This window comes from Vidua chalybeata, chromosome 6, assembly GCF_026979565.1.
Source record: "Vidua chalybeata isolate OUT-0048 chromosome 6, bVidCha1 merged haplotype, whole genome shotgun sequence".
Taxonomy (NCBI): domain Eukaryota; kingdom Metazoa; phylum Chordata; class Aves; order Passeriformes; family Viduidae; genus Vidua; species Vidua chalybeata.
Window position 1 is genome coordinate 44,123,576 of NC_071535.1, and position 21,883 is coordinate 44,145,458.

A 21,883-nucleotide genomic window follows, 5' to 3' on the forward strand; every position below is an offset into this window, starting at 1 on the left:
GAAACATTAAAAGCAAAGAAAAATTGACACACCTCTAACATAAAGAGGTCATTCTATTCTGTTCTCTCTTTTTCCTCTTTCTCTCTGACCAACAAACTAGGAATTCCATTCTGAATTAATTGTTTTAATTATGCAAATCAACTTTTCCTCTACCAGCACCACAAACAAGGACAGAAACACAGAAAGAAACAAAAAATTCATGTGACGTGATAAACTAGATCCACATGAACCAATACTTCAAATAGTGGCTTTTTCGGAAACAGAAAAGCAGAGAAATAAAAGTAATGCTAAAATAAAATTTACTTAAATTTATATTGTCAAACTAGGAACCAATGATGAGTTTTATGTCCAAATGAGCTGTATTTTACCAGAGAAGTTATGACTTCTCATCTTTTATTTTAGAGGCAACAATGAAGTTAAGAAAATCATTTGGTGATACCATTTTTCTTAATGGTATACACACCACCTTGAAAAGCTGTAAGTACACTAGAAGAATTGAATGAGGAAAGCCTGAATGACTTAAAGATGTGATCTATCCACCCTAACACTTTAAAGCTTACTGTAAGGAATTAAAAGATTTCAGTCATTTGCATATCCAAATTTAGAAATTTAACTCTGTTATGAACAGTTTCCAGGTGTTCCCCAGAGACGCGGGCAGGGCCTTCCTAGTTCCCATTGCAACACTAAAAGAAAACTACTAACTCTAGCTAAGTACCGATATTGAAATGCTAATTAGCTAATTGCTCTGTTTGTTTTCTCTAAACTACCTGGGGACAACCGGCCTCCCACCCCTCCACGCTGCCACTCTGAGACTAACATGCAAATAGAAACCCCTTAGGATCATGGGAGTATTTTTAGGAGGAAAAAAAAAAAAATATAAATCAAAAACTGAACACAGTAGAGGAGTCTAGGCAAATGCCCTAGCTGAGGAAGAGGGAAACACATCCCCTGATTGACTTTTAACTGTCGCCATCACCTAAGAAGGAACAGACTATATTAGGCTCTGAGAAGCAGGGCGATAGAGAGACAGAGAGCCCTGATGCTGCCACCACGGAAGGAGCGGGGACAGCTGTTGTTCTGGACTTCAGCAACAGACTGCACGCCACGCCTCCTCATCCTCGGGCCACCGGTGTGCCACAAGGAAAGGAGAAAGGACAGCTGCTGCTCGGGACTCCAGTGACCGACTCTGCACACCGCCTTCCTTCTGGCTGCCTGGGAAAGCTACAACCGCGGGGGCGAGCTCTGCCTCGAGCCCCCTGCCCAGCTGATCTTTTTAATAAAGAGCTGAACATTAATAAAGGCATTAGCCCTGTTCATTTCAATTCCAGCTATATATTAAGTACTCTAAACATAAAAAACACAATAGATAGTCTGGGAGGACTGTAGACAGGAGTTATTTAAGGATAAGATAATAAGACCAATTTAGGAGTAGTTCATCATGCATTATATTATATTTGCATACTATTGTATGTAGAAAGAAGCAAGCTTTTTCTAATAAAATTTGGAAACAAATAACATTTATTTTAATAGAGGGATAGACTTTCCTGTATCTCACACAGCAGGTTTTACAAAGGAAAAGATTTTCATACTACAAAGCAGCCAGTGCTGGAAAGAAGGGAATGTCGAGGTCTAAACCACAATAATTAAACTGTCTCTGAACTACTACTGAGTTTTATTACACGAGGTTAATGAAACCTCACTTTTTTGTAAGTGCACCTAAACCTCAAAGAGTTCAGGTATTTCATGCTCAGCATTACACCAGGACTTCATGACAATACACCTGATCATTGTTCAAATGTTTTTTACAAGTTGTAACTTATAGAGCAAGTAGGGAAAGATCACATTTCATTTCAGGATCTGTAACTCTTCCCACATTTCTTAGAGACAGAGGAAAACATGGAAAGGTAAATGATCTGCCTGATAATCGTGCAACAACAAACTCTTGAAAAGTACACCTTGAAACGGTGTTGTCGTAACCCCCACCTTGATTTCTATGTAGGAAAGGATGCTAGACATGCAAGTAATAAATTTTATTTTTCCATTAAAAATCGAATAGAATAACATAAAAGATACATCACACACATCAAGCAACTTCTGCAGTTACTTGAAACATTACCAGGAGAGTAAGAGGACAGAAATGTGGTGGAATTGCCAAACAAGGACCAAAATAGCCAAATAAAAAAACTTTCAGTGGTTAGCTATACTTCCACTTAGAAAACACACTCCTGTTTTCAATGGTGAGAACTTTTTCCTTATCTACAACAAAATATTTTCATATCTGAAGGCTTAATTTATTTTTCTCTGTCGATTTCGCTTTCTTCCTTTCTAGACCTTTAATAACTATCACATGTCTCTCCGAGTTTTCTCCTGTCAGCCCACACACATCCCGATGTTCTTTCAGTACCTCCCGAGACCAAACACATCCCGGTGCGGAGCGGCTCACGCTGCTCCCGGGGCCGCTGCTCAGGTTGTGCCCAGCTCACCGCGAGCCCCGCTCGCCTCTGCAGCCGCACGCCCCGGAACCACGGGCATAGCCTTTGCTTCTCGCCCAGCTCAAGGAGAACTGCAGCCCGTGGGAAGCATTCACGCTGGAGAAGCTCATGGAGGGCTGTGTCCCGGGGGAGGGAGCACGGCAAGGACTGCGGCTCCTCTCCCCGAGCAGCGGCATTAACAACACGGGATGAACTGACCCTAACCCTCATTCCCGTCTCCCTGCGCAGCTGGGAGGGAGGACGTAGAGCAGGATGAAGGAAAGGAGTTTTGGGGTTTTTTTTCCCCCCTCCTTCGCATTATCCTGCTCTGATTTTGATTGGCAATAAACTCAATATCCCCAAATCGAATCTGCTCTGCCCACGGCAGTAATGGACCAGTGGTCTCTCCCTGTCCTTATCTCAGTATGTGAACTTCCTGCTATATTTTCTGTCCCCTGCCCATTTGCGGAGGGAAGCTATAGATGAGCTTCGCTGAGTGCCTGACACGCAGCCAGGGTCAGCCCACCACAACCACCCGCTCTCAAGCTTCTCTCCGCTGCATGTCCTCGCAGACACACCTAGAGCAGGGCACCAGCCCGCCACTCACCCAGCAGCTCCCACGTGCCGTGCAGGTGCCTCCATCCTGCCTGGGCGGGCAGGGAGAGCCCCGCGCCCAGCGCCGAGCGCCCGGCCCGCAGCAGCCGCAGCAGCCGCTCCCCGCCACCACTCAGCCACAAGGACGCCGCCATCTTCCCCCCGCCCCCTGACCGCGCCGGGGCTACCTCGCTGACTGCCTGAGCAGAAATAACCGGGCACGCCCCCAGCGCCGGGGGCCGGCTTCAGCGAGCCCCCGTGCCCCGCCTGCCCCTCCCGCGGCACCCGGCGTGGGATTAGCCGCCTCGATCGCCCCAGCCGTTGGCAAATGCAATCGCGCCCGCGCCCAGCCTGGCTGTTCGGCCCCGGGGCGCAGCCGTATCTCCTATAGTCCCTGCCGGCTCGCGGCCCGGGGGCGAGTAGCGGCCTCTCCATCCTGCCCGCCGGGGCTCGGCCAGGGGGATTCCCAGCACTCTGCAGGCGCCCGCGCGGCCGCCCAAAGAAGCCCCCGAGCGAGGACCCCGCGCTGGCCGCGCCATGGCGGCCGCCGGCGGGGGCGCAGTGCAGGTAACGGGGCTGAGGGGCGGCTGGGCCCCGCCACCGCGGGGGCTGAGGCCGCTCTTGAACATTGCTAATTGGCCAGCAGCTTCGCAGCTGCTAATTAGGAGGGAAGCCCTGGGAGTACTGGTGGATGTCAAGTTGATTATGAGCTGGCAGCGGAATTCCCAGCGGAATTCCCTGGCGGAAATTCAGGCAGCAAGATCCAGGCGGCGTCAGCGTCCAGCATTCCAGGAGCAATGTTCATAAGCTAAAGCACAAGTTTCACCTCAACACGGGGATGAACATCTTTACGCTGAGGCTGGCAGAGCACTGGAATAGGCTGCCCAAGGGAGTCGTAGAGCCTCCCTCTCTGGAAACATTCAAAACCCAGCTGGAGGCTTTCCTGTGTCACCCGCTCTGGGTGACCCTGCCTTGGCAGGGGGATTGCACTGAATTGTCTTCAAAGGTCTCTTCCAACCCTAGCTATTATGTGCGCGTATACAAACATGTTATAGAATTCAGTACAGCTTCCAGAATGTTGCCAGCTGTTAGTCTTGCTGCATCTACAGGACTCATGGCTCTTTTTATGTTAACTGGGGTGGTTTAGGTTTGTTTTGTGATTTGGTTTTCCTTTGGGTTTTTTTTTTAAATTGGTCTTTGCTTGGGGCTTTATCTGTCGTCACAACCAGAACGTGAGCTGGCAGTGCAGCAAATATTGAGGATATGGAGGCATTGCCTGGACAGAACACCTCTCTAGTTTGTATGTGACACTGGTGGAGAGACCAGCCAAAGCTTCAAAACCAGCAAGAACTGACACCAGGGAGATGAGAGGTATCAGCAGCCTGTGGCCTGCCAGGAAAGTGGGAAAGAATCTAGTTCTTTCAATCAAGAATCAGATTTCAAGAATCTGATTCTTTCTAAGAATCATGAGCAAAGCAAAAAAAGAGCAGCAGATTGAGTTGTCATAACACATAAAACATTGTCACAGAGGTGAGAGGGAAGACCATCTCCTGCATGTCCATGATCTTTGGTAAGAGAGAACAAATCTCACTTTCACTGAAGGTTGTAAAGATGAGGTTAGAGTAGGAGATTCCAAACATTGTCGAATGTGCCCCAGGCTGCCTTCTCCAGTAATTCACCTTCCCAGTCTCCTCTGCTTCATGCTCCTGTTCCATGCTGCCTCCCCACCCTTAGTTCTGCAAGTCCAACACCACCTGGAAGCACTTTTTTCTAAACATTTCAGCAAAGGCATTGGCACCAAGTAACCACCTGCCTACCGTTTTTGCTTTGTGCAGCTTTTGCTTTGGGTCTCTCTGTTCTGTTGGTGTTGACAAAATACTCCCTCCCAATGTGGATTCTTGCTGTTAAGCAAAATACTTTTCTTGGAAATGTTATTTAGTGGGCATTGGTGACTGAGGTGAGCAGTAGGGCAGCTAATCATTTGTCATTTTAGAAAAACTTTTAAAGCTGCAATAAAAAAAAAATCCTACATAACAGCACACCATAAAAACAGATGTATTACTGTGGTAATGTAGGTAGAAACCTTACCTCTGACCCCAAAGATACCTTTGATTAATAGATATGGATATTAATGTAATAAAAAAATGGAATATGGAAAAAATACAATATTTTTTTCCTTCTAAAGAAATATTAAAATAATGCAATTTGCTTTTTGACTAAACTGCATGTAAAGTAACTTTGTGTAGTAAAAATGTAGGAATGTAAAGTTCATAAGATAATTTGCATATCTTTTCCATGGTATTTTTGAGTGCTGTTTAAAAATGTATATTGACTAATAAAGTCTGTTCTGAAATTTGTAAATCAAGTAAAATAAACCTACAGAAAAACTGATTTAATAGGAAAACTATTAGTCAAGCTTTTAAAAATTGATAATTTTAGATGCATTTATTTTCCCTTTTCTTGTGCAATAGTCCATAACATAATCCTGCTGTTGTAATATCTGTGGGCCACTGCACTCAAATAAATTTTACATGAGACTTTTCCTGTGAAGGATAGTCAGACATGCGCCTTATTTGGGGGTTTTGTTTGTTTCAAGGTGTGATGTCCCTGGCAGAGCATAAAAGGCATTGTGTAAACATGCAGTTATTTTGTAATTGAAGTTCATTAGCATAAATTAGACAATTTTGATGCAGCATGAAAGTACTAATCCTTTAAACTCGGTTTGAGAGCTTGAATTCTTAGCTTTGAGGTGTTTCTGATGGTTTTTCATTGATATATTTTCTTTTTAGGATGAGTTACATCCAAGGAATCTCATCCCAGAGCTTTGTAGACTGTTTTATGGTTTAGGCTGGGTAACGGGAACTGGTGGAGGAATCAGCTTGAAACATGGGTAAGTAATGATGAAAGAGAAACAATGTGGTGGTGAGAGAGAGGCTGGCTGTGTTTATTGGTGAGGGCATTTCAGTTCCATGAGAAATGTTCGCAAGTCAAGAGTGAGCAAGAAGTTAGAGGGGGAAATGAGCAGTATGCCAAAATCAACCATATAGGAGGAAGGTGAATAGTCTGAATTATTGCAGACCCTTCAAGGGGCAGAGACAACTTCAGAGAGTGACCTTATCCTGTCCTTTTCCTACCTTTGTTTGAGGTAGATGAATTGCCTTTAAAGAACAACATGTTCCCCCTTTTTCATTTCACTGACTATGGAATTTATAGTGGGTTACATCAGGCTTTCAAATGCCTGTGGTTAAATAAGATCAGTCTCACCCTGGGTGTATTTTACAGGCCAGATATTTCCTCTAAGAAGGAAATTCATGTTCCACTGAGGTAATTTCTAAGGAGAAAATACATATAATTAAATCATGACAGGTAACAACAATTTTTGGTCTGAATCTCCTATGAAGATGCACCACTTTGTGTTTTAATTTGCCTGTCTCCTGCCTTTCCATAATCCCCAATCCTTTTAGTGGGAATAGAGCTCCTCTCAGTGGCCACTGAAAAAAAGATAAGTCCTCATACTGCAAAAAGCCTTGCACTGTGCCTGCAATTCTGTACCCAGTCACAAGGTTGTGACACGATCTTGAAAGTATCTGACCTCTCATTTTTCTGGTATACACTTGCATGCATGCACAAACAGCCATTGTATTCAAAGATGTATACAAAGATGTGTTTATATATATATATATATATTTTAAAAAAAAACCCTGAACGCTCATACTTGTGCTGTTTGGACTTTGTGCAGGTCATTTCACCTCCCTGCTTGATTTTGCAAGCAGTAATAATAATGAGATGAATGAAAAGAGGATAAATTCTAATTTGTCATCAGTACCTAAATGTAGCCTATTTTCTTTGTCATTCCAGTACAACTCCTTTTGGTTTTGGCAAGACAAATGACATTATCAGAGAATACACTGATATAGTAATATAGTTTTCCTTAGTAGTTTCTATTGCTTGTTTACTTGGCATTGATAGAAAGGAAAATGTAAAAGAACAGTTGAAATTGGATTCAAATATAACAACTGTTTTTACCAGGTAATCTTAATCAGCTGTACTCACTGAGCAGCTCATATCCACCATCAAGGAAAAAAAATGCCAATTTGGACTTGGCATAGCATGTTAAAAATGGATGTGGAATTCTTTGTGAGGTATCTTGTATTTGAAGAGTTTATTTTGTCATCATATTTTCTTGTTCCGGTTAAGTTTTAAAAAAGAAAAAATCTGGTTTAAGAAAAATTGTGTGACTGTCATAAGTAACTGAGTTTACCACTTGATTTCTTATCTTGCTTGTGCAAATGAATCAAGATTAAATTAATGCAAATCTGGCAGTGTTAATACATGAATGTCAAAAACTACAAATATGATAAAGCCACATTTTTCTGTGCTTCACAGACATTTTACCACTATGAATAGTACATCATCTTAAGAGTTTTATTTTTGGAAGAATTAAAATCACAGAATTGTTTAGGTTGGTAAAAATCCTTAATATCATCGAGTGCCCATCCATAAACCTAACAGCTGCCAAGTTCTCCACTAAACCACATTCCTAAGCACCATGCCTAAAACTTTCTTCTAAAAACTTCCAGAAATGGTGAGCCAAGTGCTTTCCTGGGCAGCCTATTCCAATGCTTGGTAACCTTTTCAGTGAAGAAATTTTTCCTAATATCCAATTTAAACCTCTCCTGATGTAAATTGAGGTAATTTCCTCTTGTCTTGTCTCTGGTTACCTGGCAGAAGAGACCAACCTCACCTGGCTACAGCCTCCTTTCAGGCAGTTGTTGAGAACAATGAGGTCTTCCCTGAGCCTCCTTTTCTCCAGGCTAAACACCCCTAGCTACCTCAGCTGCTCCTCACATGACTTGTGCTCCAGACCCTTCACCAACTCCAGTTCTCTTGTCTAGAACTACAAACATCCCATGGTCCATAGGAAATGTGTCTGTAACTTGAGTAATTATTCACTAGGTGTCTCTGTGCTCCTGAATTTAGTACATGACTGCTGAAGCCAAATAGTGATTGCAGTTCAGAGAGAGAATATAGTTGGGGGTTTTGTGCTAATAATAAAAATAATGCAGTACCATCTTGAAATCATTTTAGTTTCAATCAGTTTTTACAGTTTTTGTTCATTTAGTCCTTGCAAGAAGTGATGCACTTCTACTTACATTTAATTGCACTGAATTAGTGAATTAGTGCTATCAACTCAACTAAACATGGAACTGCACTAGAAACCTAACCTGTACAGTTAAAAAAAAAGTGTTGACAGTGTTGAATGTTGCAGATAATTATTACTGTTTATAGATAGTTTATGGATTTTTACGTAATGTTTTTTTCACCTGCCTTGTCACAGATCAGTATCTGTTTGCAATTTCTCATTTAATTTTTGTACTGAATTCTAGGAATTTGAGTTTAAGTTACTGCATGGAGAAGCTGTTTACCTTTGTTGGAAAAATAAGGCTGCACTTCTTAAATGTGTTTCAGATATCTGTCAAGTTGAAAGCAGGGTTTTGTACCCCTGTAAGTTAAAGATTTTATTTGCTGCTGTAAAATTTACTTCTATTTTGAAAACTTATCTACCTGTCAATGTATTGGAAGAACAAGAAAGTTTTTTAAATTGTGAGGGTCTAGATTTGCTATTTCCTTTTCAGTGGCTTAAGAGCTTGAATGCCTGTACAAGTATGCCTGTACACAGTGCCTGACTGTGGAAACAGTCATTGCTCAACTGTGTGTACTGATTTTTCTCATCTGCAACTTTTCCTAGAGATGAAATCTACATCGCTCCTTCAGGAGTCCAAAAGGAAAGAATACAGGTGTGTTAAACTGTACTTTTACCTCAGAGCTCATCTTGAGATGGATGCAAGTGCCTTTGTTTAGAGTTTCATTTTTCCTTATGTGAAGTTACAGACTTGTTAGCTGTTGACTACATTACTGAAACAACTGCTGGTTTCTCCCAGTAGTCCACTATCATAATAAGCCAGTATGTGTTTCAGCGGCCAGTGTAGATTAGTCTTGATGTTCTCCTTGCTTTAAATTAACACAAAGCAGCATGAGAGTGGAGCATTACTCCAGTCCAGCTTTATTCTTTGTCAGGCTTGGTTGGCTAGACCTGTGTGGCTACAGTTTCAAGTTACCCACGTAAATAGACATTAACACTTCTGTCAAATAAACATTTGCTGTTTATTTTCATTTGAAGGATTGCAAATATTTGTCTTGATATTCTCAGTAAAAAACTGGTCTCTCCTCATGAAAAGGTGACCTTGTCTCTCTGTCTGCTTTTCCAAAAAAATCCAAAATGTAAGAGGAGAGGGGAATGGTAAACAATACCTATTTTATGACAGCAGAAACTCCCCCAGGATAGAGTAATAAATGGAAAGGATTTGTCATCTCATAAATCTGAGGATAAATACAGTGAGGACTGAAAGGAATTTCTTCACCAATTGAAACTTGGGGTCTTTGAGCAGTGTTTGCTGAGGATGTGGAGAAATAAGGCAGGCAAAGGTATGTAAGATAACCACGATGCTCTGGTCTGTGCTCACAGTAACAGAGGATTAAGTGCAGTCAGTCAGGAAACCTCCTGCAATTGTATTTTCTGCTGACTTTTAAAATAATGTTAAAATTTTGTTACTATACTGAACAATTCTTTGTACTATTATGATGCACAAAGGTAATTGATGCAAAGGTAACATTCATGTAAAGCTACTAAAAGCAAAGTTAAAAAATAAATAGTTCTGCAAATTTAAATGTATTATTTTTAACTTGTGTCATTTGTTGATTCTTTTAAGTAGGGAAGGAAAAGTACATCAGCATTTCTTATTTTTAATCAGTTACTACTTTTGATCTGTTGTTATTACTGAGCTACACTATCTCCTTTCTGAGAAAATTGTAGTTTTACAAATATCTGCATGGCATCAGTCTGAGGAAAAAGAGCACCTAATACTAATTTCCATTACACAGTGTCCATTCCAGTTACAAGCTGGAATAAGTGTGGAGCATTACAGCTTTTTTACAAAGTTCAAATCACATTCTGTATTAAATACATGGTTTGTATATATTTGTTTCCCTAGAGGGAAAACAAAACCAGTTGATGTTAAAAATCAAACAAAACTATCACAGATCAAAATAATTTGTTCTTTCTTACAGCCAGAAGATATGTTTGTTTGCGACATGAATGAACAGGACATCAGTGGTCCTCCACTGCACAAAAAACTAAAGAAAAGCCAGTGCACACCTCTTTTTATGAATGCCTACACTATGAGAGGTATGGAGCAATGTTTGCAGTTCAGCAGTGACTGAAACACTGTACATGTACATCCACAAAATTGCTATTCAGTACCATATTCTTCATACATAGAAGTTACAGTGAAATAAACGTGAAACTATAAAATCAATTTATTTGCAAAGGTATATATACAGAGGGATATAATCCATAGTAACATCCTGTCAGTATCACTTGCAATTTAATCTTCTCTTGTAGCTTTGCCTATGACCATGTTTTCAGGACTGATGTTTAGTGCAGAATATTGGTAGGTTGCAGGGGAAGTCCAGGATTACAGCAGTTTTGTATCAGTGGTTTTGACAATTCAGCTATTACAGTTTAAATCCTTTTGCATCCATTGGCTGAGATTAACAGTTATAAATTAGGAATAGGTGAAAACAGTATGAAACTTTTCTTTTGCAGGAAGATAGTAATAGAGAGCTTTTGATGTCGTGTAAAATTTACATCTGTTATTTTAGAAAGTATTTAGGGAATCTCTTCTGGTCTTGCTGCACAAGCAGCTTATATGTGTCCTCAAGGAATAACAACATTGTATCTTTATAAGTAGGTTATATTATTGTCCACCTATCTTTCCATCATGACACAGTAAGTTGATGAATTTTTTTTCAGAAAATCAGCAGATAATTGAGGAAAACATAAAAAGAAAGTAAAAGGCTTTAAACTTTCATTTAACAAATAAGTTTGGGAATTCTTTATAACCTCAGAACTCTGATAAAATTAAGAGTGTCTCAGCCATTGTAGTTTGTAAAGAAATGTACAAGTAGTGTTTCTGCTTAAATTTATACAAGCAGCATCTCTCCTGGAATTTGTCATTAACTGAAAGTTAACACAAGTGTATTAAGACAATACGTAATTATCCCTTATATGAGTATTTACCTCATATCTTCATTTAGGTTGCTGTACATTTTTTCCTCTCATACAGCAGATCACCATTTTGTAAGATGCCTAGTCAAAGGAAATGAATCAAATATCTGAATAAAATTTTCTTAATAGACGTGTTTTAAAATTAATTCTAAATTTTCTTTTTCTGTTCTTAGGGGCAGGCGCAGTGATCCATACACATTCCAAGGCTGCTGTTATGGCTACCCTTCTTTACCCAGGGAGTGAGTTCTCTATTACCCATCAGGAGATGATAAAAGGAATCCAGAAGTGTACTTCAGGAGGCTATTACAGGTACTTCTCTATATTTAGGAAAAGAGGTGTGATGTTTGATCATTTGTTTTCAGCACTATCAATACAAGTCATTTGAGTTATATACTTGAAAGTGTAGAAGAAGAAGAAGTAAAAAGACCTCTGGAATGAATGAGTCACCACTGGCTTTCTCTAAGATCTGAAGCCTGTGTAAGAGATCTGAGATAAAATCTTGTCATGCCAAGGCTGCTGTGGTCTGTTGAGCTACAGGAAGAAGCCAAATAAAGAGCTACATCCTGAGATGTTACCACATCTGTACAACATTCAGTTGAAACTGGAGCCAGCCAACACCAGGTTGGATTGATAGCATGTACAAACTGCATTTGGGTGGACTTTACATATCACTGCCTGTGCTAGTTTGGGGCATGTTAAGAGAGTAGAGGATTTCAGATTTACTTGACAGAGTTTGAAAGAAAATTCAGAATAAACAGCTCATTAAAGATAATGTTATTACTTTTCAAGGATGAGCTCTGAGGTAAGTGCTGAGTTATTCCAAATTATGTGTGATGGCTTGTTTTGAGGTCTCCACCCACAGAGTGTTGAATTGGGATCTGCAAACAACATTTATATAACATGTGACAAGGAGATGAGAAATTGAAATGCTAAATTCTTTCCACTTTTTGATGTTAATTTTTGTATCTAACTATTGCCCTTTGGCAAGGGAGCAAGCCATATGTGATTTTACACCCAGGCATATTTTATTCCATTTCGGTTGACTTGCCAACTTTACTTTCTTGTCACCATTAGCATATGCATTTTCAATGTGGTAAAACACAAGCTCTTGTACTCAATTGTCTAACAACACTGATTTTTTAAAAATCCACAATAATTTTTTTACATGCATTTTGAGATCTCAAACACTCCTAAACGTTAGTCAGGAAACATTGTATTTATTGGCTTCCATACCTCCAAGTTTTCTGTGTCATTCTATTAATTTACCAGAAAAACTCAAGAAATCAAAGCTCCAGGTTATATGGCTCATAAGCACATGTTCATTCACACTAGACTGATTCCACTGGCTTGCCTCACACAAGTTTCCCCGTTGAATTCAAAAGAAAAATAGGACCTTGAATTCAAAATACAAAATGGCACTTTTCAAAAATGGGATTTCATGTTGTTTCTAGTTACATAAATCTTTTCTGGAAGCTGTCCAGGAAAATGCTACAGATAGAATAATCAGAAGTATATGTTGGCCTAAATATGACTCCAGTGATCCCACACTAATTTTACCTTTGATTTCCATAGAAATGGAAAGATCAGTAGTAAATAACTTTGAAAGTCAGATTGTCACAAGGTATTTTACATCCATGTTTGATGCACGTAGGGTGCTTATATTTCAATATTTCAATTAAAAAAAAAAAAGAGATCCCAAGTATTTAGCTCATTCAGAGTCTTCTTGACATTTTTAGGTATTAGTTCTTGACAGAAAGCTTATGGTTCTGATTAGGAATCAGTTATAATACTTATAGCAGCTTCCAAGCTCAAGCAGAAAGAACCTAGGAAGCCAATCCATTAACTCATTTGGCCTCATTAGTACCAAACACTCCAAGTAATTTTAGTGATCCAAACTTATAAGAGTCAAAGTAGAGCTTCAAATCCCACCTCACTTTCTTCATTCACTATTTCTATAGCCTTCTGTGAGAAAGCGTCAGCATTAAGAACCATAAGACATGAGACTTTATCTTCTGAATAGTTGATTTAAAATACAGGCTGTTGGTGTTGGATTTTTTTTACCATTGCTTTCTTTCTGTGTTTTACAAAAGAAAGTACTACTAACATCCACTCATGAAATATCTATGTGATCTCAATGATAAATCTGAACCTGAACTGGGGACTTATTAAAACTATTTAAACAAGTTTCTGCTAGTGTTAATTAAGGTAATTAACAATGCCAAATATCCCAGTCCTCCTTCAGAAGAAACTCTTAGGCAAGTTCCACTGAGTAACGTGCATCATCTTGTCTTTGGAGCTGGGGTTCTCAGGCTCTCTTAAGATCACATGTAGCCCACCAATGACTCCATCACAGAGAATTTATTTTTCATGTGTTGATTCTACCTTCTATTTATATGCCTTAGCAGGACAATCTTACAGGGGCTTTTTGGACTACCTAAATTAATTTTTTTCTGTTCTCCAGCAAACAGCTTCATTTCCTTCTATATCATATGATTCTTTTAAATAATTTAATCTCAGGTAAAAATTGCAGATGATGCCAGTACAGGATGAAAAATTTGAAAAAGTTGTAAAGGGACCCAACTACAAAGTGATATGGGAATAAAGAGCTACACCTAATAGATTAAAGTGTTGTTTTCTTTTTGTGTCTCAAGTATAGCTCAGGTATTGCCAGCGTAATATGTGTTTGGGAATAAGAGATGTTCCTGAGAATTCCTATGCTACAGCATGACTCACAAGAGAAGAGCATAAAATCTAGTGCTGAGAATTTAACATTTTACACAGTCAGAGGATAATTTCTTTCTTATGGAAAAGTTTATACATCCAAGCAGAGAGGTTTTTTAAATACATGAAGATGTCTTTTTTTTTTTATAGATATAATGATACATTAGTGGTTCCTATTATTGAGAATACTCCAGAAGAGAAGGATCTCAAGGAGAGAATGGCACGTGCAATGGAAAAATACCCTGACTCTTGTGCTGTCCTGGTCAGACGTCACGGTGTTTATGTATGGGGAGAGACATGGGAAAAAGCCAAAACGATGTGAGTAGAGTTCAGGAATATGCTATCTCTTTCCTCGAGATCTTAATGCTATGTATATTTCCAGCCCATGGACAATGATTCAGAATATTAAAGCCTCACTGCATGTATAGGGACCTTTTGGGAATGGATTCATCCATGATTCCATTGCTTGGTTTTCCTTTCATATCAGTGCTGGCTGGTAGGGTTGCCAACATTTTCCTTTCAGACAAGTCAACAAGTCCTTCCTCATATGAAACATGAAATCTCTGCTTTTATATGACACCTGCCAATACTGTTTGTGTAGCCCTCCCTAGTCCCATTTTTTGAATTTACCTCTTGCTGATGGAAATGCAGCAAATCAATATTATGTAGGAAAATGTCACTTTCCATTCCACAGCACTGGAAATAAACAATAATAGAGCTGTCCAGTCAGACTATCACATAGGTGATAAAATCTTAAGGAAGGAAAATACTAATTTTCATAAAACATGATAAGACTTGAGCTTTACTTACATTGCATTTTTTTCCCTATTTATTTTAGGTGTGAATGTTATGACTACTTGTTTGATATCGCAGTGCAGATGAAGCAGCATGGGCTAGATCCTTCAAAACATCCAGCAGGAGAAAATGGGATCTTGTAAATGTCAACAACATTTATAGTCAGGTGTGAATTTATCTGTAAGGATGATCTGTTTGGAGGGAGAGACTACAGATGACACCATCACTTCAGTCTGCTTTCCCACTCAGGAAACTTGAGTATTGCTCATCTTCCCCCAGTCTGCTCCATTACCACTGCAGTTGTATCTATGCCTGGAATAGTGCTCCTTTTCAACACAGTGCAGCAAAAAATCAATGTATTAATAGCTAGAGATGTCCGTTGGATATTTAGTACCAATGTACAGCATGGAGCGTGATTTCTTTTTAAAACAGAATAATATCAAGCATTTCCAGAAAAGCCAATGGACTAAAAAGGCCAGAGCCTAGTGAGCTGCTGTGGACAGAGATGTCTGAACACCTACATTTGTTCTTCTGCTTGCAGGATCAGGTTTGATTTCAGACCATCTCAGTGATACTACTTATGTGGTGGGTTAGTTGGGGGTTTTAGGGGGTTTAGTTTTTTCCTTCAGTGTGGCTGGTTTTGACTAGTGTTACCTATTTACCTCATGCAGGAAATCACATTGGCTTTTTGTTTTCTACTGTAGCAATGATCAGTTTTGAAAGTTTTCATAAGAAATTTTTGAAGTTAAAGCCCATAGATAACATGGTCAGAGTGTACTTTACATGAAGGCTACCCGAAACAATTCTCACATATGGCAAAATGATATGGCAAAAAAAAAAAAAAAATGCAGTGGTAGCATAACATTTCAGAGTTGGAAAATACAAGTTTAAAGGTACCAGTGCTGAGATTATAAAGGAATTTCTTGACCAAAGCAGTGGTGTAATTAAACAGGATAGGCTAATGACAAATACGTGCTCAGGCAACATGAGCCCAGAATAGACAGGGACTTGGCTCCTCAGGGGTGGGCCATTATGCCCACCCTAGTGGGGCAGGAGGTGTGCTGTCAGTGAGCCTCTGCCTTAGCAGGTTTTTAGGGTCCTGCTGCTGCCTATAGTGATGAAGACAGTTTGGCTGCCACACCTGCACAGAGCTACCTCATGGCCCACGAGAGCCATCCTAACATTACTCCTCAGCCCCTGCAATTGATAAGCTGGGCTACTGTAGTGGCATTAATATTCCTTTGCTTATTTATTATGACAAGTTTTAGATTATTTTTGTTTTTACTTTGTTTCTCCTGTACAGGTTTCTTACATGATGATGATAGGAGTTCCAGCTTTCACCCCACACTATTGAAGCCAGAAGGGGGTGCTGATCCTCAGCTGATTGACAAACATCAACAGGAACTTTTAACTGTTAAACGCACCCAAGAATTAAAGGAGAGTTAAAAAAACCCCAGCTGCTGAACAATCATTGCAATTTACAAGTCCTGTCAAATGCCACAGTAGGAGGAATGAAAATTCAGATGCAAAAATACTTCAAAAAACTTTGGAAAATTTATGTCACATTTTGGTTTTGTGCCTTAAAAATTTGTATTTCAACAACCTGCACTTGTTCATCCTGCTCTAATGCTACATCATTTAACTTGAAATAAGTCTGCATTTCTGAAAGTTATTGACCTCTGCTTAGCCCCCCCCAGGGTAGATTTAATCAAACTGCTCATTAAAATACAGTCTCACATAATTATGACAGAACCTTCTGGAATGGCCCCCTGGTGACATCAGTGTAAGCCTCGATTGACCAACTTTCTAATTGAGTATTGAGACCTCAGTCCCGAGGGTGAACTGAGACAGGCTAAGTGCCAGCTGACCCTGGTTTCTGCTAGGGGCCATGCATTCCCTCCACTTCCCCTTCCATAATCACTGGCACTTTTTTGGAGCTTCCATGAGGCAAATTAACTCTTCAACCTAAAATAAAACTGCTGTGGGAGTGGGGGAAAAAAATGTTTAAATTGTTTCCTACTAAGCCACTGATAAAAACATTGAATCAAGTCAAAGATGGGTCCAAAGAGAACCTAGAAACAGGGCAAGAGAAGATGGCAGATGCCAGAGATGGCAGACACCACTTCCCCCTTTTCCTGGGGATGACAATAAGGCTTAGTGTTCTGTGTACCTTAGATATGTTTGCCCTTCCCTCTTGTACTTCTGTACCTGCAGGGTGCAACCTTTAACCCTTAGGGGGACCTTGGTTATTGTGAAATAATGATTATCACCAAGTAACTAAAGATTGTTGACTATATGTTTATTGATATGTTCTTTTCATTATTAGACACTTGTTTGTCAATGGCAAATAGTTTGCAGTGATTCCACATCTTCTGAGTGTATGTGGATTGCAGTAAGAACTTGTGTGAAAATGCTATTTTTTAGGCCAGAGGTGACTTTGGAGAGGCCGCTTCACTTAAGCATAAAATATCTCTGAAGTGTGTTCAAGACTTGAGAGGTGCAACTGACCTTAAGGGAAAGCAGTCTGTAATTCTCTTAGCTTTTCTTCCCTGTGGATGTACTAATAAAAATACTTCTTCATCTGACAATCCAATTAGTCTTGAAATGTAGTTGCCATCTATTCATTGTGGCCTTTAGTTCTTTATTTGAACTGCCTGATTTTTGCAAAAAATAACTTTGTGTAGTATTCTGATGATGATTTCAGAACAGATGATAATTGTATCATTCCATGATACTGATGTTTTGTAAGGATGAAAAACATTTTACATTTGATGCTTTTTTGTTTTACGTATGTAAAGACAAACTGTAAAAGAACACTCACAAGGAAAGGTATTTTTTGCCAAATATATTCCTCTGAGGTTGTGTTACAATATTCACTTTCTTATGCAGCTACAATTTGCTCTGTAGCCTTTCTAAAATCTGTAAATCACCACATTTCTACAGTAGTGGTTAAAGTCTTTCATACAGGATTCCTAGATGCTCAGAGTCCCATTCAGTGATTTGGGAATGAGTGAAATGCACCCTTCTCATGTTTTCTCATATGAATCCTCATCAAATAAATGAATACCTTCACAACTCTGGTGGCTTCATAACCCTGTGAAATAATTACAGTTTCCTGAAGTGCTCAGAAAGCTCTGGCAGTTAGCTCCAATTATGTAGAACAAAAATAGGAAAATGTCTCATACGATTCAAAGCTTCTTGACTGACATAACTTTTAGGTCTATCTCTTTTCCTGATGTGAATAGTAGGCTTATAAGCCAGCTGGGTATTTTTCTGTGTTTGCAGCAGACTTCATCTCCACCAAAGCTGATTATCTAGATTTAGTATCACCAGATAGACTCATGGCAGAATGACATAATTCCCATTTAAATGGCTCATCCAAAAAGCTAAGTAAGTTCCAAAGTTTCTCAATAAAAGCAACTTCCTAGCAAATATCCTGCTTGCTTTCCAGGAAGGAAATAAAACTGCAGAATACAGGATCTTGAAATGTTAAAGAGATAGAACTCTTGACTTACCGTAAGCAGTTATGATGCCAATATATGTTCTGTCATAAATGCTGTCATGCCTGAACAATTGGCATCCCCTTCAACTCTGAAATTCTAATTAAAAAATTAACATTAAAAAAGCCCACTGACTAGTGGGCTTTTATAGTTTATAAATAAACTAGTTTATAAATAAACCAGTAGCCTTCCTCTAAATTGTTGTTTGGTTTTTTTTTTTTTTTTTGCCGCACATTTTGGCAAACCGGTTTGTTACAGTTTTTTGCTATTTTACAGAAGATGGCAAATGGGAAAAAAAGATCCCTGGAACACTCTAAGTGGATTAATCTCATACTGAGGAGTAGAAGAAAATACATGGTTTGATATTAATCCTTCCTGATTTCAAAATAGCTCAAAAACTTCTGAAAATGCTTCATTTTTCAAGCCACTTCATATTTGTATTTAAGTTTTGCTCTAAGGGGAGGTGAACCCTTGCAGGCTTTGGTTTTGTTTTGTTGTCCTGCCTGTTAGGTGAAATAGAATTTGTGCCTTACAGAGCCAGGTTGTGTCCAAGGACAGCCCCCTGAGGTGAGACAGACTTCTGTGACAGCGTGTAGAGGAGCCTGTGATTGCACTTTGCCGCCAACTAATCTAAGCCTTCGTGGATCTGGACATTTGCTTAAATTTCAAGTCAGCTTAATGTTAAAGGCTTAATGTTACTCCAGAAGAATGCTACCTGACCTGATTTTTAAGAGTGAATTTCTAAATTCCCAAGTCGGAAGAAGAGCTCTCAGGCATTTATCTTGGTACTGCTCAAGGTTTTGCTGCATATAACAGATGGTAAATAAAATCTGGCTTTTGGTTTACTTGATTAGCACAGGGTTGTATTTCTGCTAAATATGAGTGCAAGGGTTTCAGCATATACTAAGTGGAACATTGCAAAATTATTTTGGAGGTGAAACCTCTAGTGGAACCGCATCTGTTGCCTATTTCTTAGGATTTTGATCTATTGAAATCAAAAGCAGTTCCAAATATTAAATTTTTAAATTTTTCTGTAGTCTTCACATTTAACCTAGCATCTGCTGATTTTTGCTAGAGCAGTCAAAGACACTCAGTACATGTTTTTCTGGATGGGCAATTATGGAAATTCATATACTCTTGAGTAGCACCGACAAACACTCTCTGTACTTCTATATGTGTGTTGGGTTTTTTAACTCTAAGAGACTGTATTGTTGGACTAGCAAGTTTCTCCCCTCTATGACAGATAAAATTACAGGTTAATCTCCAGAAACCAGATCAGCAGGAATTTATTTAAGTTAAGCATAAATTCTCTCTCCTTAACAAGCCTCAGATTAGCTTCAGCTTCTCTAATGGTAATGTCTGGTTATTACAAACAGAATACACTAGATATAGAAGAAAGAATAGGTTTTATATTTAAAACAAAGAGCTGGATGTCTAGATTTTGTGGCTGATTGAACTGTTACCTTAAGGTCATGCCTTGAACAGTTCACTTTGATGGGAGTTTCAAAAGACCTTGAATGAATCAGATACTACCCTAAATCCCACTGGAAAGTTATGGGATTAATTTTGTTAGGCTCCCCTCTTAACTCCAAGGATGTAGCTGTCTTAATTTCAATCAGGAGTAAAAAAAAAAAAAAAAACAAAAAAAACCAGTGGAGGTCACCTTGGGTAAATCTGCCAACTTATCACTGCTGTATCCCAGTTTGATATCAAATACTTAACTGATATTTTTCCCCATACTAGAAAGTTGTAGTTAAGAAAGAGGTTACATAACTTGATTTCACCTAGAAGGAATTTACAAACCTGAGAAATCAGGAACTGAGCTGTCCTGCTCACTCAAATGTGCATTAAGACTACCAAAAGTAACATAGCACAATTTTTGTGACTCCAATTTCTCCCTTCCCAAAGGATACCAGCGCTCTGTCTTTCCAGATGAAACCTCTGTTTTATAATGTCACTTTCTAGTTCCTGTTCTCCAGACAAAGCAGGTTACCCTGACAGTCCCCATTTCAGGGCAGTTCCTGTGTGAATGATGACTGCACATTACCTGGGCTCAGCAGGTTGCTGGGCACTTAACACAAATTATTTCTTTTGTCCTTTTTGCTTTGTCTCATTTCCATGTTTTATTCAGTTTTAATCCTGCTTTTCTGTAAGATTTTCTTCCTTCTGGTGTTTTCCTTACAATCATTGAAACCAAATGTAAACTTAGTACCATTTGCATTCTGGTTGAACTTTCAAACCCAGGAATATTTTTGTGTTAGCAAACATCTTTTTCCTGATTCATCTGCAACATCCCTGACATATCTGGGCATGTTCTGTTATTGTCTGTTTGCAAAATTTTGGTACTTAAAACAGTTAATGTGTCTTTTGTATCTCAGACACACTAGGATTTTGCAAGCAAGTGTCTGTTGATTGCAAGAGCATATGAGCAAGTATGAGACTAATTTCCTGTTAAGGAGTCACTACATTAAAAGGATATTTGCATAATCATAGACCAAGATAATGTAGGGAAAACCCCTGAGATCATTCTGCTGCCAGGATTAAGCCAAGCCCAACATGTAATTTATTTGAATGCATGAAAGCTGCTTCTTATCATTCACTTCTATCTCAAGTCTCCAAGCACTTTAGTTGGCAGCAGCAGGCTCTAACTCCTTCTGGGTAATTCATTATCCTCAACAACTTTTAAAAGGGTTATTTTAAGTTTAACTTAACAGTCCCTGCAACTTAATTAATACAATAAAAAAACTATTCCTTTTATGAATTTCTGTCACGCGTTCAAGCTGCAGCATCTTCTTGGATCATCATTTTATTTGATGCCCTCCCCTTCAGGTTATGACAACTTCAGAAATATTGCATGCACCACAAAAACAAGGGTTCAGGACTCCACCTATGAAAAACATAGGCAAAACCAATGAGATTTCTTAATGCAGGTACTTTTTTCAACTTGTATACAAATAAAGAAGTGTCCACATATGAGATCAGCAGAAGGGCCTCAAAAGAAAGTACATTAGCAATGAAAAATCAAGGCACCTACCAATTCTGTTTCTGAACAGATTAATACTTAGGGCTGGAGGTTCCTGATTTCCATTTTACATTCAGGTGCATGCTTGAAGTTTTACTTGGAGAATCTCATTGTCAAAGTAAAGAATTTGTCACACTTTCCACCTGGTACTTCCTCTAGGTAAACATGATTAGAGGCTTATGGCTAGACTGCTGTAGTGGTACCTGAATTTTTTTTTTTTTTTTTTTTTTTTTTTAATATTCTGCTTTGATAAGTGAGTTATTTGAACCCAGAAGTCCAATTGCCAGTAAAAAAAAAAAAAAAAGCCAAAAAAAATCCCAAGGTTGTTATCATGCTTACTTGACATGGTTAAAACAAATGGGGATACAAAGAGATGTGTAGGTGTAGCAAGAAGGCAGCTGCTGTTTCTGAAAAGAAGCCGAGGGAGGAGCATTTCAGGGACAGCTCATGCTATCAAGCCTCCTGCCATAGCACAAGAAGAAAGAGCAAACATTATGATAACAGATTATTTAATTGTAGAAAAGGCAAGAAGAGAATATATAATTAAGGTCTCAGACACCTAAATAAAAAAGCATCTAGTAGCAGTGGTAACAACATTAGCAGATAAACACAGTTAAACAAATAGCATGATGATCACTGTCCATTTCAGTTT

At 39.1% G+C, this 21,883-nt stretch overlaps 2 protein-coding genes across 3 annotated transcripts in view; one reads left to right on the forward strand and one right to left on the reverse strand.

Moving 5' to 3' along the window:
* Positions 1 to 3,486, reverse strand: part of PDHX (pyruvate dehydrogenase complex component X) — a 37,606-nt gene extending 34,120 nt beyond the window's left edge. The window contains exon 1 of one of the 2 annotated variants that reach the window (XM_053945292.1): positions 3,254 to 3,486. Coding sequence is in view for 1 of the 2 variants with exons in the window: in XM_053945291.1 (XP_053801266.1) it covers positions 3,079 to 3,220 (142 nt within the window). In the remaining variant the exon portion in view is untranslated. The other variant, XM_053945291.1, reaches the window with a different exon arrangement.
* APIP (APAF1 interacting protein) lies at positions 3,402 to 19,059 on the forward strand. Its single transcript, XM_053945293.1, has 8 exons — positions 3,402 to 3,632; positions 5,855 to 5,955; positions 8,815 to 8,863; positions 10,194 to 10,311; positions 11,367 to 11,502; positions 14,065 to 14,232; positions 14,753 to 14,875; positions 16,013 to 19,059. The coding sequence occupies exons 1-7, from the start codon at positions 3,603 to 3,605 to the stop codon at positions 14,850 to 14,852; spliced, it is 702 nt and encodes a 233-aa protein (XP_053801268.1). The 5' UTR covers positions 3,402 to 3,602; the 3' UTR covers positions 14,853 to 14,875; positions 16,013 to 19,059.
* Positions 19,060 to 21,883: the final 2,824 nt, after the last annotated feature.

Bases quoted from the DNA above. Each gene is read 5' to 3' on its own strand.
- APIP (XM_053945293.1), top strand. From the start codon at position 3,603: ATGGCGGCCGCCGGCGGGGGCGCAGTGCAG. The intron at 5,956-8,814 runs GTAAGTAATGAT...AACTTTTCCTAG, and splicing joins GGAATCAGCTTGAAACATGG to AGATGAAATCTACATCGCTC. The intron at 14,233-14,752 runs GTGAGTAGAGTT...TATTTATTTTAG, and splicing joins TGGGAAAAAGCCAAAACGAT to GTGTGAATGTTATGACTACT.